This window comes from Lontra canadensis, unplaced genomic scaffold (assembly GCF_010015895.1).
Source record: "Lontra canadensis isolate GAN:19392208 unplaced genomic scaffold, GSC_riverotter_1.0 scaffold72, whole genome shotgun sequence".
In the NCBI taxonomy this organism is placed as follows: domain Eukaryota; kingdom Metazoa; phylum Chordata; class Mammalia; order Carnivora; family Mustelidae; genus Lontra; species Lontra canadensis.
This window is the reverse complement of record NW_022631066.1, coordinates 5,946,038-5,961,563: the sequence shown is the minus strand read 5'-3', so window position 1 is coordinate 5,961,563 and position 15,526 is coordinate 5,946,038. Positions and strand designations below refer to the sequence as shown.

Here is a 15,526-nt window from a genome sequence, read left to right as displayed (position 1 = left end):
CTGAATTCAGAATCAGGATATAAAAGAAATGTTTCAGGGTTTGCATGTCTCTTTGCACTGTTGCTTCCCTTCCCTCTTCCCTGCTTGTCTTCTTTCTCTTCCTCCTTCTTTATTCCTCTCTTTATTTTTGACTCTCTCCCTTCTTTCCTTCTTTTCTCCCTCCTTCCCACTCTCCCTCCCTTCTTCCCTCCCTCCCTCTTTTTCTTCCTTCCTACATTCCTACCTTCCTTCCCTCCTTCCATAATTGCAGGCCTGTACCTCTCTCTCCCCTTGGGAAATGGAAAAGCAACATTAAACACAAGAATTATATATCTTTCATATAGTGGTATTTCAAAATTTCACATCTTTATCACATTTATTTATATGTACTTCGCAAAATTCAAAATGATTGTAAATATCTCATTAATTCCATTCAGTTAGCAATTTTTTAAAAAAGATTTTATTTATTTATTTGACGGACAGAGATCACAAGTAGACAGAGAGGCAGGCAGAGAGAGAGGAGGAAGCAGGCTCCCTGCCGAGCAGAGAGCCCGATGCGGGGCTCGATCCCAGGACCCTGAGATCATGACCTGAGCTGAAGGCAGAGACTTTAACCCACTGAGCCACCCAGGCGCCCCTCAGTTAGCAATTATTATTGAGTAACTACTATCTGCCAGGAACTGTACTAGTAACTGGGGATACAACAGTGAAAAAGTCACCATCCTGCTTTATTCTTACAGACCAGTGGAGGCACCACTGAAGTAAACAATGACCATTCCAGAGCCGTAGGTACTAAGATGACTGGGAACAGAAAGTCCCTTAAATTGAAAAATAAAGAAAAATTAGTGTTAATTTTCTTACTGGTGATTGGAGTGGGGAAGAGATTTCAGATCTGAAGTCAAAAGATGGCATGATCAGAAAACTGCCCGCCCAGTAATTCAGTAATAGTGTGAGGGAGGGTGTAACAATGAACCTGGAAAGTTAAGCTGTGTTTGTAAATCATGCTAAGGAATATGACAGTTATACTAATTTCAGAGGAACTTACATAGGAAGACATTTGTGCTTTAAGATGATGACTGACTGAAGGATGGGAAATGAGTGTGGGTAGCCACAAAATCTGGTTTGGGGTGTTGCTGAGATGAGAATTGATAGTCTTTGACTGAAATATAGAATGTGGAAGACTGGATGATTGCTAGGTAGAGGGGGTGAGAGCAGTCCAAGAACATTGTATAGTTTCCCGGCGTGGGATGGAAGAAGGTGGCCTTCATTGAAACATGAGCTGGTTAGGTGGGTGGGGGAAGGGTAGGAGAGTTTAGTTTTGGAGATTTAGGTTGTCCGTCTATGTGGGCTGTGTGTGTGTGTGTGTGTGTGTGCGTACGCGTGCTCAGAAAGAGGACTTACAGTATAGATTTGAGGAACATAGCCTATCAGGACTTCACATATGGCTTTGGGGCAAGATATAAATGATACTCAGAATCATGAGAGTGAAGAAAAAGCCTAGGGAAAAAAAAGTATAATCTGAGCAGAGAGAAAGATTAACATGGAACTATGAGGATAATCAACATTTAAAAGACACATAAAGAAGAGAAGTAGGTTAGGTATTGATTAATATTCATTTATAAAATAGAAGTAAGGAGAAGAAATATTTTTGAAATTGGAGTACAGAGCGCAGAGCAATGAAATGCCAGATTACGTGGAGGGCTCAATGACTGGGCAAAATTATGGATTTTCCTCCCGGGATCCTGAATGCCCATACTTTCTTTTTTTATATTTTTTGGTAATTTTTTTTTCAGTGTTCCAAGATTCATTGTTTATGCACCACATTCAGTGCTCCATGCAATACGTGTCCTCCTTAATACCCACCACCAGGCTCACCCGACCGCCATCCCCCTCCCTTCCAAAACCTCAGAGTCCACAGTCTTTCATGGTTTGTCTCCCCCTCCGATTTCCCCCAACTTAATTCTCCTCTTCATCTCCCAATGTCCTCCATGTTATTCCTTATGCTCCACAAGTAAGTGAAACCATATGATAATTGACTCTCTCTGACTTATTTCAGTCAGCCTAACCTCCTCCAGTCCCATCCATGTTGATACAAAAGTTGCTAAATGCCCATACTTTAAACCCATATATACAGAGGTTTATATATATATAGTTATATATAATATTTCTATTATTATATATTATTATATATATTTTATATGTATATAGTCTTTTTTTCTAGAATATGGGGAAAATATTACTTTCCTAATATTTTTATGAAATGTTCGGAGGCATTCCTAACCCTGATCTATGGTCTTGTTTTTCACTCTACCTTCCCCAGTTGCTTCGTATAGTCTCATGGGGTGTCTTGTTTCTTGCTATTTCATTGCATAAATGAAAAGAATGTAGTTGAAAAAGAACTCTGATATGCCTTTAATAAATCACATATAAAAGAATATTTTGAATATTCAACTTCATATAATTTCTATGATTATGCAGCTTCATAGAATTTTATTATGAATACATCAGTGTGTCCTAAACTTCAGTATACTGTTCATTTTGAATATGCATTCTGAAATTATGTTTCAGTTGTAGAAGCAAATTAAGATGAATTGACAAGAGGATCGGTGTGCTATAGAAGAGAGAACGCTGCCCTCGGCAGTAATAGGAAATTTGAATTCTAGTTCCTAATACCTCATTGCTGTATTTTCTCATAAATACCCTTAACTTCTTTGGGCCCAAGTAATGTGATTTGTAAAACAATGACCTCCAATGTCGCTTCAACTTTTAAAACCGTAGTTCTTGGGCAGCAGGGTGGCTCAGTCAGTTAATCGTCTATCTTTGGCTGAGATCATGATCCCAGGGTCCTGGGACTGAGTCCCATGAACAGGGTTCCTGCTGAGCAGGTAGTCTGCTTATCCAAATTACTCTGCCCCCTCCCCCCCATCTCCCATTCATTCTTGTTCTCTCTCTCTCTCTGAAATAAAGTCTTAAAAAAGCCTATGATACTCAATTTATCTAAACAAGCAATACAAGGTTTCTATTCGATAACTAAGGCTACACATTTTGAGCTCACAGAGAAATTCTAATAATTGGGCCTGAAATATTTGAATAAGTTTTAGCTGCCACAATGATGTTCTAAATTACATGAATGTGATTATGTGAGCATAGGAATTAATACAGAACATTGCTACGTTACTTAGTACTTTACTGTGGTCTTCCGCAGCCTCCTGCCCCATTTATGTGCCTGCCCTTTGTTTCTTAAAATTTTCTTTCAGGAGATAGCATGATCATAAAGGCTCACATTGTTTAAATATGGTATACACAGGGCAATAAATATCCACATCTAGCTAGATACAGAAATGGTGCAATTGCTCAAGTTAAATATTTCCTAAGGACACTCCTCTGAAAGAGTAAATGAATTGCTCTGGGAGTCATTTGTTACAGTTGCAAGAGTATCAGATGGTAAGAGACAGTCATGGAAAAGAAAGAGTAGAGAAAAGAGAAAGGATGTTTCTAATTATGGCTTCACCTATTATAACCTCCTGATCTCCCAGAGACCTATCAAGACATGCTCTTCTTCTTGGCCAAAATGTTAGCATTCCCAAGGAATGAAGAATTTTGTTTCCTTTGGATTGCTTGTGTTTTCATCTCTGCATGGGTTCAGCAAGGAACGGAAGCCTTTCGGTGTGGCAATGGATTGTCCTTGCCTCCTGACAATGTGTGTGACTTCACGGATCAGTGTGGGGACAAGAGTGATGAACAGCAATGTAAGTGCCTTTCTTCTCCTTTGCCCAGTTTCGATTCCCTGGACACCTTCAAACCAGGGGCCGACAGGCAGCCCAGGGAGATTTGACTAGGTACCTGGCCCTAGTTTCATTTATAAGCCTTTAGTGTTAATCAGAAACTAAAATATACTTTTCAATAAGGAGGTGGGTTCATAGACCAAAATTCCTCTCATGAAACTATATCAAATTGCTAAGCTTCTAACTGAAGGGTATGTATTCTAAACGAGTTTTTACTGACTATAAAGAAGGAAGTGATAGGCAGTCATGTAGCTTTTAATGTATCAGGGAAACAAAATTCAAAAGAAGCTCATGACTGAAGCTTTAAAATGCTGTGATGGAAATGATGAGCCTAAATCTGGCTTCAAGATGGAAATGTTTGAAACGACTTTTAGGCTGCATGAGTAGATTTGATTTTTGCTTATAGGACACTACCTCCCAGTGAGTTGGTACTAACTGCACACAGAGTACAGCATGGGCTTGAATCCTTTGATTCCGGGGTGCTGGAAACAGCTTAGGAGAGTGCAGGACCTAGATTTGGATCCTGCATAAACTATGTATTTTTTGTGTGATCTTGACCCTCTATCTCATTACAAGAGGTTGTAAAGTGAGATAAATTGACTTTCAGCAGTAGGAAAATGCTCCACTGCTAACTGGTATCATGTGAAAAAGGAAACTTCACCAAGGCAAGATATGGATAAAGACATGTGTGTTTCTGTCGTTTTCTCTTGCAATCCAACATCCTGAAGGAATACTGCATTTCACTAGTAGAATGAGGGTGATCACCTTTCACAGACAACATTTTCGTACAATTAAGTGAGTTCATTGTTGGTTCGTAGTAACTGCTGGTTCAGTTATTGGGAGGCACTAATTCTAGTAGTTTAGAGTACCTCAAACATATTTTCTAGTTTTTATTCAGATGCTATATTAATTCATGTTTATGGAATTTTTCACTTTCTTCTACTAAAATAAATTTCTACATGTTCAGTTTTGCTATTGTTGCTAGGTTTCCATATCTTCATTTTTACTATTGTTGTTTAGTTTCTATATATTCAGTTTTGCTATTGTTGGACTTCTACTTACGTAGTCAGTTGTCGTTGGAGTAGAACAAGAACAGTGAATAGTGAAAAATCTCTTCTCTGCAGAAGAAAACAAGCTATTGATTTGTTTCCCATAGTTTGGGACAGCGATCATGCCTTTAGTAACTGTTAAATACAAAATGCCAGCGAAGACAGATGTTCATTTATATTTGTCCAATTTGCCCAGAGAGGCTGAATGTGGGTGTGCTGCCCTTTCTCTGATCTGTCTGGGAAAACCTTTTCTCTTCTTTGGTGAGCAGCAAAGAGGAACCACTTGGCTGGTTTGACAAGAAGTGCAAAGTCCCTTCCCTTATTAATCTCTGTGAAGCTTCCTTTAGCACGCTTGCTGTGATAACATGCATGGTCCTGCTTCAGGGAAAAGGTTAATGTGAAAGAAGGGGAAAGCGGCTGAGTGCAAAAGGTCTGGGCTGCATGAAAAATTCTAATAACTCGCGGCCGTGGAGAGAAACGAAGGAACAGATGTGTCGAATAAACAGATTTCATTTTAAATGTTAGATTAGGAGATCACCTTTTGGCTTTTTCACTTTTCATTTTTGTTCCTGAGAACTTTCCACTTTGGTATTTTATTTAAAATTGGACTATAACCTTGTCGATAAAAACTGAGAATCACTATGAAGTGTGAGTTGCTTTTGTACACCACAGGAGGGGGAAAATATTGGGGAGGAATAATGATGGCGAGCGATTTTTCTCATAAAAAATTTGTGACGCTCAAACTTATAGATGAGACTTCTTTTTAAAAAAAAAGTTAACTTTTTAATGATGTTAAAATAGTCCCTTTTTGAAAAAAAAAATCAACCTGTGTCTCTTTTTAGCATCCAAATGGTGTGACCTTTAAAGAAATAGATTACTATGTTGACTTTTTGTAATGAAATTGGCCTAGTTGTAGTTGAATTTCAGATGCAATTGATTCTATTAATAAGTTTTTGAGAAATTTCTTATTTTACATGATGGACCTCCTTTTCAGAATACTTGAATCTTTTGTTTTAACTCAGATTTTTTTTAAAGATGAGAGTTTTAGAAAGGCAGTCTTCACAATGAAATAAATTCTACTTATATACAATATTGAACATTTAATATATAATGATTAAGGAAAATAATTTCTTAAGTATCACAACTGTTTGGTTCTTGTGTTGACAAGAACCCCTCTCCAATATAATTTACCGATATCCTGAGCCAGGGAAATAAATGTTGTAGTCCTGGGTATCTTTTTAAAAAATCATGTTCTAAACATTACATTGATCCCTATTGCCCATCATTCTCTTTGATTTATATTTGTTTATTTTAATATCGGAACCCTTATGTCAACTACAGAGAGAATCTAACTTCTCTCCTAGCAATTTCTCAAAATTATTTGATATACAAAGGCTTGACTGTTATATTTTTCCTTAACAGTAAAGAAAGGAGCCTTGCTTATATTGCAACCATTCAAAGTCAAATCAACCAGAAGATTATAAACTACTATTGATAAGTGTTGAGCTAGATCTCATGAAATGGATCCTCACTGTTGATGTGTCGCCGGAAAATAAATATTCTTAGATAATTACTTTTGCATACCTGAAGTCAGTATTAAAATTAACTGGTACATGCATTCACTTTTAGAGCTAACTGTGACTCAAATGAAAAAAATATATTCCGTTAATTGACATTTTTCTCTCCTATCTACCTGTCACACTTAAGAACTTTCCGTTTGGTCTAGTGTTTTTACAAGGAGATAGGAATCTACTTTTATACTTTGATTTGAAGGAATACATTATTTCTTTTGCAAACTTTTTGGATTTAAGAAGAAGAAATTTATTCAAAAGGTTTTTACTTCATATAAATCTAAATTTATATGTGAAAAATGTAAAAATTACCTTAGAGGTACAGTCTCAAAATTTGAGAGATGACAGTGTTTCATCAGGTGATGCTTAAGTACAAATGTTATTTCTTTAATAGGATGACATGTCAACTACTTTTAAAAAGTAGTTCATTTAAGGGACGCCTGGGTGTCTCAGTGGGTTAAGCCTCTGCCTTCAGCTCAGGTCATGATCTCAGGATCCTGGGATTGAGCCCCGCACCTGGCTCTCTGCTCAGCAGGAAGCCTATTTCCCCACCCCCCCACCCCTGCCTGCCTCTTTCCCTACTTATGATCTCTCTCTCTGTCAAACAAATAAATAAAATAAGACAAAAAAGTGGTTCATTTAAGTATGAAGTTAAAGAATTAATGAATGAAATGTGAGATTTCGTGTACAATGTTTATCTTACTACTATAATATATGCAAAATGTTTGACATATATTTTCATGAAACAACTAAAAATTCTAAGCAAAATGTGTTAGTTTGGGCTATTATAACAAATACCATAAACTGGGTGGCCTAAACAAAAAGAACATTTAATTATCATAGTTCTGGAGGGTGAGAAGTCTAGGATCAAAGTACTGGCAGATTTGGTGTTTGATGAGAGCCCTTCTCCTGATTTGCAGATAGCTGTTGGGTTTTGTTTTTTTTTTAAGTTTTATTTATTTATTTGAGAGAGAGAGAGAGAGCATACACATGTGCAGAAAAGGGGAGTTGAGGGACAGAGGGAGAGGAAGAGAGAATTTCCCAAAGGCCCCACCTCCAAATATCTTAACAGTGGGGATTAGAGATTTAACATATGAATTTTGAAGGGATGCAGATACTCAGTCCATAGCACAATAAAATTTAAAAAATCTAATAATAAATATATAGAGCCTAGCTGAAGAAAAATTATAAAAAAATTACTGATGTATGGAAAAAGACTCATGACAAGACTATTTCCTAATGGTGTGCTTCAATAGTGTAAATGTGTACATTTTTCACGTTCATGAAATCAATCCTGTTAAATTCTATACAGGATAAATTTTGGAATTTATCTGGAAATCTGGCAAAAGTGATTTGCAAGTTCATTCAGGAAAATGTGTGAGAATAGCTAGAACAGTGGAGAAGAAAATGATTAATAATGGGGAATAACTTTTATTAGTAGGTTTATAATGGGTATCATGTAAACTACTCCAACATTGTTAAAGTTCAAAATTAGAAAAGCATCTGATCACTAGAAATAATAATATTTCTACATATAAAAATATTAAGAAATATAATATCTATAATATATTAAAAAATAATGGTGGCATTCAAAGTCAGTTCATAGTACTTCCTATAGGTCATGCATTGTTGAGAAATTTCCATAGAGTATCTCATTTAATCTTCACCAAACATCAAAATAGTAAGAAATATTATTGTTCCCAATTTACAGCTTGGTAAAAAGAGGTTCACTGTCAAATAAATAAAGAATCTTTAAAAAAAAAAAAAAGGAGGCTCAGATTAAGTAAATAAAAATGCCAAAGGACACAGAGTTATTTAGTGGAGGAACTAGAATTCACAACCAGTTCTGTCTGATTCTGGAACCCTTAATTCTTTTTTTTTTTTTTTTAAGATTCTATTTATTTATTTGAGAGGGAGAGAGAAAGAGAGAGTGGGCACAGAAGCGGGAACTGGGGAGAAGCAGACTTCCCAGTGAGCAAAGAGCCCAATATGGGGCTTAGTCCCAGGAGCTGGAGATCATGACCTAAGCCAAAGGCATACACTTAATTGACTGAGCCACCCAGGTGCATCCTGGTACCCTTAATTCTAACCACATACAACACTAACTGTGTTTTTATTTGCAACCAATGAAGATGAGACAATTTTATGGAATAAATTTCTTATTTACTCCACACATCAAAATTTCCATAAGGTAAATGTTAAATGTAGAAGATAAAGCCATAGTCTTTATTATTCTTTTTTTTTTTAAAGATTTTTTATTTATTTATTTGACAGACAGAGATCACAAGTAGGCAGAGAGGCAGGCAGAGAGAGAGAGGGAGGTAGGCTCCCCGCTGAGCAGAGAGCCCGATGTGGGGCTCGATCCCAGGACCCTGGGATCACGACCTGAGCTGAAGGCAGAGGCTTTAACCCACTGAGCCACCCAGGTGCCCCAGTCTTTATTATTCTTGATGATATATTTTGAAGTCAGGAAAAGTTTTGCTTTGAGGTGTAATAAATCCTCAAATATATTTTTTTGAATATTGATATTGGATAAATATTTGGATGAGGAAGGGCCATTTTATGCATTACATGAAAGGAAGAATGTACAAAAATCAGTGAATTAGAATATAAAATAACAGTTTCAGTGTATCAAAAACATTGTAAATAAAAATGAAAGAGGAATAATGCTTTCAACGTATTTGACAAATAGTTCTCTTCCAGGTAAATATGTCAAATAAAAGATGCATTCTCTCTTAGAAATATGGGTAAAAGTCCTGAAAAGATAATTCACAAAACTTACAGAAAGGGAAAAATCACATGTGATGAAATGATCAACTTCACCGTCAGTCGTATATCATAGTCAAAACCCAAAAGCTCTCAATATTTTAAAAAATTAAATACACATAAATTATAAAAGAGAATGTCCATAGTGTGAAGGGTATGAAAAATGAACATTTTTTATATACTGTAGGCAGTGGTGTTAATAAACTCTTGCATTTTTGGTAGTATCTTTGAAGTACGAATAAAGATTTAAAAAAGTGATCATGCCCTTTGACTAGTAATTTCACTTTTAAGAGTTTATTCTAGGAAAACATTTGGAAAGAGTGTATGTTAAAAGTCTCATCACAACATTATTTAAGGTGGTGGAAATTGGAAAAATGTCATTTTATAATATTAGGTTAATGCTTAAATAAATTATGATGCATCTATACTATGGACATCTGCGCAGCCATCTGTCATAATTTTTGGTGCTGCTTAAAAGTGGGGAAAAGCTCATGATATATTGTCAAAAGAAAAATTATGATAACTGATCAATACATATACTTAAAAATAGAGTATGGCATTGCATATAAAATACTAGATAGAATAATGTGTAGGTGTTAGACCTACAAGACTTTTCTTTTTTGTGCATATTTATATTTCAACTTTTCCCAAATAGCATCTGTTGTTTTAAAATCAGAATAAAATGGCATTTTATTCTATTAGCTGCTCTACTGTGCTTATTGTAGAAATGAAAACAAAGTCATTTTATACATGTAGGCCACGTGATGCTGAACAGAACTCCTGTTCTCTTATTTGCCTTTTAACTTTTTCTCAAAACTCAACTGTGACATATGATTGACAGTGAAGTTGAACACTTTGTCACCTGTGGTTCCCTTTCTGTAAGTTTTGCGAGTTGCCTTTTCAGGACTTTTGCCCATATTTCTATGAAAGAATGCATCTTTTATTTGATATATTTGCCTGGAAGAGAACTATTTGTCAAATACATTGAAAGTATTGTTCCTCTTTTGTCTTATTTACAATGCTTTTGTTACATTGCAACTGTTATTTTATATATTCTAGTTTACTGATTTTTGTATTCCTTCTGCCTAGATATCACAGGCATAACTGCAGAGTTCACCAGAATATACAGTCACAGCTCCACTGTGGGCTCCACTGGGGGCTGCAAACAGTGAGATTATGAAGAATTATCTGCCCATTGGATGATGGGCATTAAGGAGGGCATGTGATGTGATGAGCACTGGGTGTTGTACGTAACTGATGAATTATCGAACTCTGCATCTGAAACGAGTGATGTACTATATGTCGGCCAATCAAATTTAAATTAAAATAAATAAATAAATAAGAAAAGTAGTAGAAGATTACAGCATTCCAGTTATGGAATGACAAGTCATGGGAATGAAAGGACAGCATAGGGACTATAATCAATGATACTGTAACAGCATTGTATGGTGACAGATGGTAGATACACTTGGGAGTGAAGCGTAATGTATATGTTAAATCATTACCTTGTACACCTGAAACTAATGTAATGTTGTATGTCAACTATACTTAAAAAAAAAAAAAACTAAAGAAAAAAGAATTATCTTAATTCTGAAAGTTGGAATTTGGGTCTGAATTTCTAGGTAAGCCCAGAGAAATCACCATTTTGGGGTGGTTGGATAAAATATTCTGATGTTGTTTCAAAAGGTCCTCATTCTAGAATTGCAGTCCTTAAAATAAACAAAGAGGGTTTTAGATTCTAGATTCATAAGTCCTGTACAAAACACCCAAAGTTCTCAAAGTCTTCAGTGTTTGCCTTTATGGGTGCTATCCTACCAGAGCTGCCAATAGTTTCATTAATATTCTGAAGGAGGTCATTGGAAAAGCAAAATATTAACTTTATGAGGACGGGGAATTTACCTCATTCATCCCATATTCTAGAAGACTGATGGCACACAGAGTAAAAAAATGTTAGATAGACTAGTTTACTAAGCTGGATCTGTCAACTGCACTATTTTCTTTCATCGTGGGATTTGATCCAACTACTCAGTCTTGCCATGTAGTCTGTTCTTGTTTTACTGATCAAGTGTGCATTGACATCATCCAAGAAGGACATTCAGAATACAAGTTCCCTTAAAAAATTTCAAAGACACCTGGTGACATCAAATGACAAACTGGCAAACTGTTTCTTCCACAAGCAAAGTATCTTCTGAAGCCAGCATATAAACATGACTAGAACTCCTGCAATTCTTGTCATCTTTTCTGTTTTTCAATAAACGCCATTTCTACATGCGCCTAAAGGCTTGGCTAGGAATCTTGAGAGAAGACTTGCATTTTTTGGTCAAAGTTACCAAATTTATGAAGGCAAGAACCTTGAATCACAGCTATTAAATAAGTTTCTATAAAAAAAGTGGAAATAATATAATATGATGTTCTTTACAACCCAGAAAAAATTGTGACTTTCCAGTGAATAAGTCTTGAAATGCTTGATAGGATTTGGAAGAAAATTTTACTTATTTTGAAAGAAATTGAAAACCTATTTAGGGAAGAAAAAAATATGAGAGGAATTTATTTGTGCTTGAATTAGTTTCTGTGATGCAAAGTTTCTTCATGCAAGAATATATAACTTTCTGGTGGAGTCCCTGTATTCACCATTATAGAAACTACTGAAAAGCCCTAAGATATTTTGGCTAATCTGCTACTCTGGAATGGAAAATTATATGTAAACAGCTATGCAACATTTATAATACTCAAGTGAATACTGCTGCAGACTGGAGTTAATGCTATGCCTTGTCAGTGTTTCTACAGAAATCACCAGACACAAGCACTCCTCTGAACTTCTTCGAAGGTTACTAATCGTGAAACAATGTTATAGTTAAAACATGGTTTGGAAATCCTTTTCTCATTGACTTAAATGTCATCAATGACTCAATTGACAATCTCAATGCCAGAGACAGTCTCAATGACCTGAGAATAAAGGTGACTGTATGACAAGAATCCATCCAAAATAATATTGGATAATTCTGGTATGAGCCATAGAGTGCTAATTCCATTTGCTATCACATAACTTTGTGAGTTAGGGTTTTTCCTGTTTCTGTCTGAATGAAAATATTAAAATTAATTCAGTTTGAAAGATATATATTTCCTTGTAAAGATTAATTAATATTTTAACTTGTCAGGCCAAATAATAGTAGTCTTTCATTGAAATTTGAGTGTAATTACATTTTACTTTTATTTAATTGGAATATTTTAAATTCATCTCATCCTTTGTAGGAACTGACCATTACTTTTTACATTAAATGAGAGCAAAGAGACAATTTTTTGTGAATATGTTTTTATATGTTATCTACATGAAGGAAGTCATTCTCTAAATGGTAAAATGAACGGTATATAAAATACTGTGGCTATATAATACATAGCTTTCCTCAAAAAGGGAAGGAGCTAAAACCACTTAAGAAATTTGGACTAAAGGGAAATTACCTCAGTACAATAAAGGCTATATATGAAAACCCACAGATGACATCATACTGCCTGGTGAAAGACTAAAAGCTTTTCCTCTAAGATCTGGGATGAGACAAAGAGGCCATCTTTCATCATTTCTATCAACATAGTACTAAAATCCCAGCCAGAACATTTAGAGAAGAAAAGTATTCAAATTGGAAATGAACAAGTGAAATCATCTCTTCACAGAAAATGTGATCTTGATGTAGACAACTCTAAAGATTCTTCCCAAAAAACCTTTTAGAACAAATAAACAAATTTAGCAAGGTGGCAGGATACAAAATCAACACCCAGAAATCAGTTGTGTTCCTGTACACTAGCAATGAACAATCTGGAAAGGACATTTTTTTAAAAATTCCATTTACAGGAACATCAAACAAAATAAAATACTTAGGAAACACCTCAATAGATACAGAAAAAGCACTTGACAAAATTCAACATCCATTTATGATTTAAAAAAAAAAAACTCTTACAAAATGGTTATAGAGGAAATGTGCATCAACATAATAAAGGCCATATATGACAGTCCCCCCCCCAAGCTAACATCATACTCAATGGGGAAAAATTGAAAACTTTCCTTCTAAAATCAGGAAAGCTTTTCCTCTAAGACAATCTTGCCCCTTTTTTCAAAATAGTGCTGGAATTACTGGCCACAGCAATGAGGCAAGAAAAAGAAATAATAGCATCTAAGTTGGAAAGGAAGAACTAAGATTGTCACTGCTTGCAGATGACATGATGTTGTATATAGAAAATTGTAAAGACTCCTATCAGAAAGAGAAATTAAGAAAATAGTCCAGTTTGCAATTGCATCAAAAAGAATAAAATACCTAGGAATAACTTTAACAAAAGTGGTGGAAGACCTGCTCTGAAAATATAGTATAAAACACTGATGAAGAAACTGAAAGTGACTCAAATAAATAAAAAGATATATTATGCTCATGGATTAGAAGAATTAACATTGTTAAAATGTGCATATTACCCAAAGTGATTTACAGACTCAGTGCAATCCCTATCAAAATACCAATCGCATTTTTCACAGAACAAGTTCTGTGGTATCAGAGCTTCCAGATTTCAAACTATACTACAAAGCTATTATAACCACAGCAGTATGGTACAGACACAAAAACAGACCCATAAATCAGTGGAACAGAATAGAGGGTCCAGAAATAAATGCACATTTATATGGTCGATTAGCATATGACAAAGAAGGCAAGACTTTACAATGAGGAAAAGATAGTTTCTTCAATAGATGGTGTTGGAAAAATTGGGTTGCTATGTGCAAAAGAATGAAAATGGGCCACTTTTGTATACCATATATAAAAATGAACCAAAATGGATTAAAGGCTAAATGTAAGACCTGAAACCAGAAAACTCCTAGAAGAAGAAAACATAGGCAGTAAACTTTTGGACATGTCTTACAAATATATATATATATATATATATATATATATATATATATATATATATATTTGGCTCTGTCTCCTTAGGCAGGGACAACAAAAGCAAAAATAAATAAATAGAACTACATCAAATGAAAAAACTTTTGCACTGTGAAGGAAACCATCAACATAATGAAAGAACAACTAACTGAATGGGAGAAGATATTCACAAATAATATATCTGGTAGGGGTTAATGTTCAAAATATTTGGAGAATTCATACAATACAATATCAAAAAACAAAGAAACATTTCAATTAAGAAATGGGCAGAGGTTCTGAATGAACATTTTCCCAAAGACATGCATTTGGACAATGGGTACATGGAAAGATGCTTAGCATCACTAATCATCAGGGAAATGCAAATCAAAACAACAATGAGATACCATCTCACACCCGTCAGAATGGCTATTATTAAAAGATAATAAGTAAAAATGTTGGTGAGGATGTGTGGAAAAGGGAATCCTCTTACACTGTTGGGAATATAAATTAGTAGAGTCACTGTGGACAACAGTATGGAAGTTCCTCAAAAGCTAAAAATAGGACTATCAAATAATCCCAAACTCCACTTCTAGGTAATTATCTGAAGAAAATGAAAACACTAATTTGAAAAGATGTATACACCCCTATGTTCACTACAACATAATTTACAATAGCAAAGATATGGAAGCCACTTGTATCTAGCAATAGTTGTATGGATAAAAAGATGTGGTATATATATATACAATGAAATATTACAAGCCATAAAAAGGAATGAAATCTTGCCATTTAGCATGGCATAACCCATGCCATAGCATGGGTAAACCTAAAAGGTATTATGCTAACTTAAAGTAAATCAGACAGAGAAAGACAAATACTATGTGATTTTACTTATATATGGAATCTAAAAAGCAAAACAAATGACTAAACAAAACAGAAACAGAAATAGACTCATAGGCATAGATGACAAAGTGATAGTTTTCAGAGAGGAGAAGAATGGGAAGATAGATGAAATGTGTGAAAGGGATTAAGAGTTGTAGTCTTGGGAGGTGGGTGGGGGGTTGGGGTAACTGGATGATGGACATTAAGGAGGGAACTTGATGTAATGAGCACTGGGTGTTATATGCAACTGATGAGTCACTAACCCCTACGCTGAAACTAATAATACACTGTATGTATTTTGATTTAAATTTAATTTAAATAAAACTTGAATTTAAATAAAAAAAGAGGTATGGTATTCCAGTTATAAACAAGACATGATGTAACATACTATGTTGTATAGTATAGTCAATATATAATATTAGTATAATATTTAGTCAGTATATAATATTAGCATATGTATAATTGACACATATTAATAATGTAAAAATTTTGTATGGTGACAGATGGCAACTAGGCTTATTGTGGTGATCATTTTGTAATGTACATAAATACTGAATCACTGTTATATGCCTGAAACTAATATAATATTATTTGTAAAT

At 34.9% G+C, this 15,526-nt stretch overlaps 1 protein-coding gene across 1 annotated transcript in view; it reads left to right on the top strand.

Moving 5' to 3' along the window:
• Nucleotides 1–3,529: 3,529 nt before the first annotated feature.
• The window catches only part of MALRD1 (MAM and LDL receptor class A domain containing 1), a 736,704-nt gene continuing 724,707 nt past the window's right edge, over nt 3,530–15,526 (top strand). The window contains exon 1 of the mRNA XM_032880867.1: nt 3,530–3,728. Within this exon, the coding sequence (XP_032736758.1) occupies nt 3,530–3,728 (199 nt within the window). The remainder of the gene's footprint in view (nt 3,729–15,526) is intronic.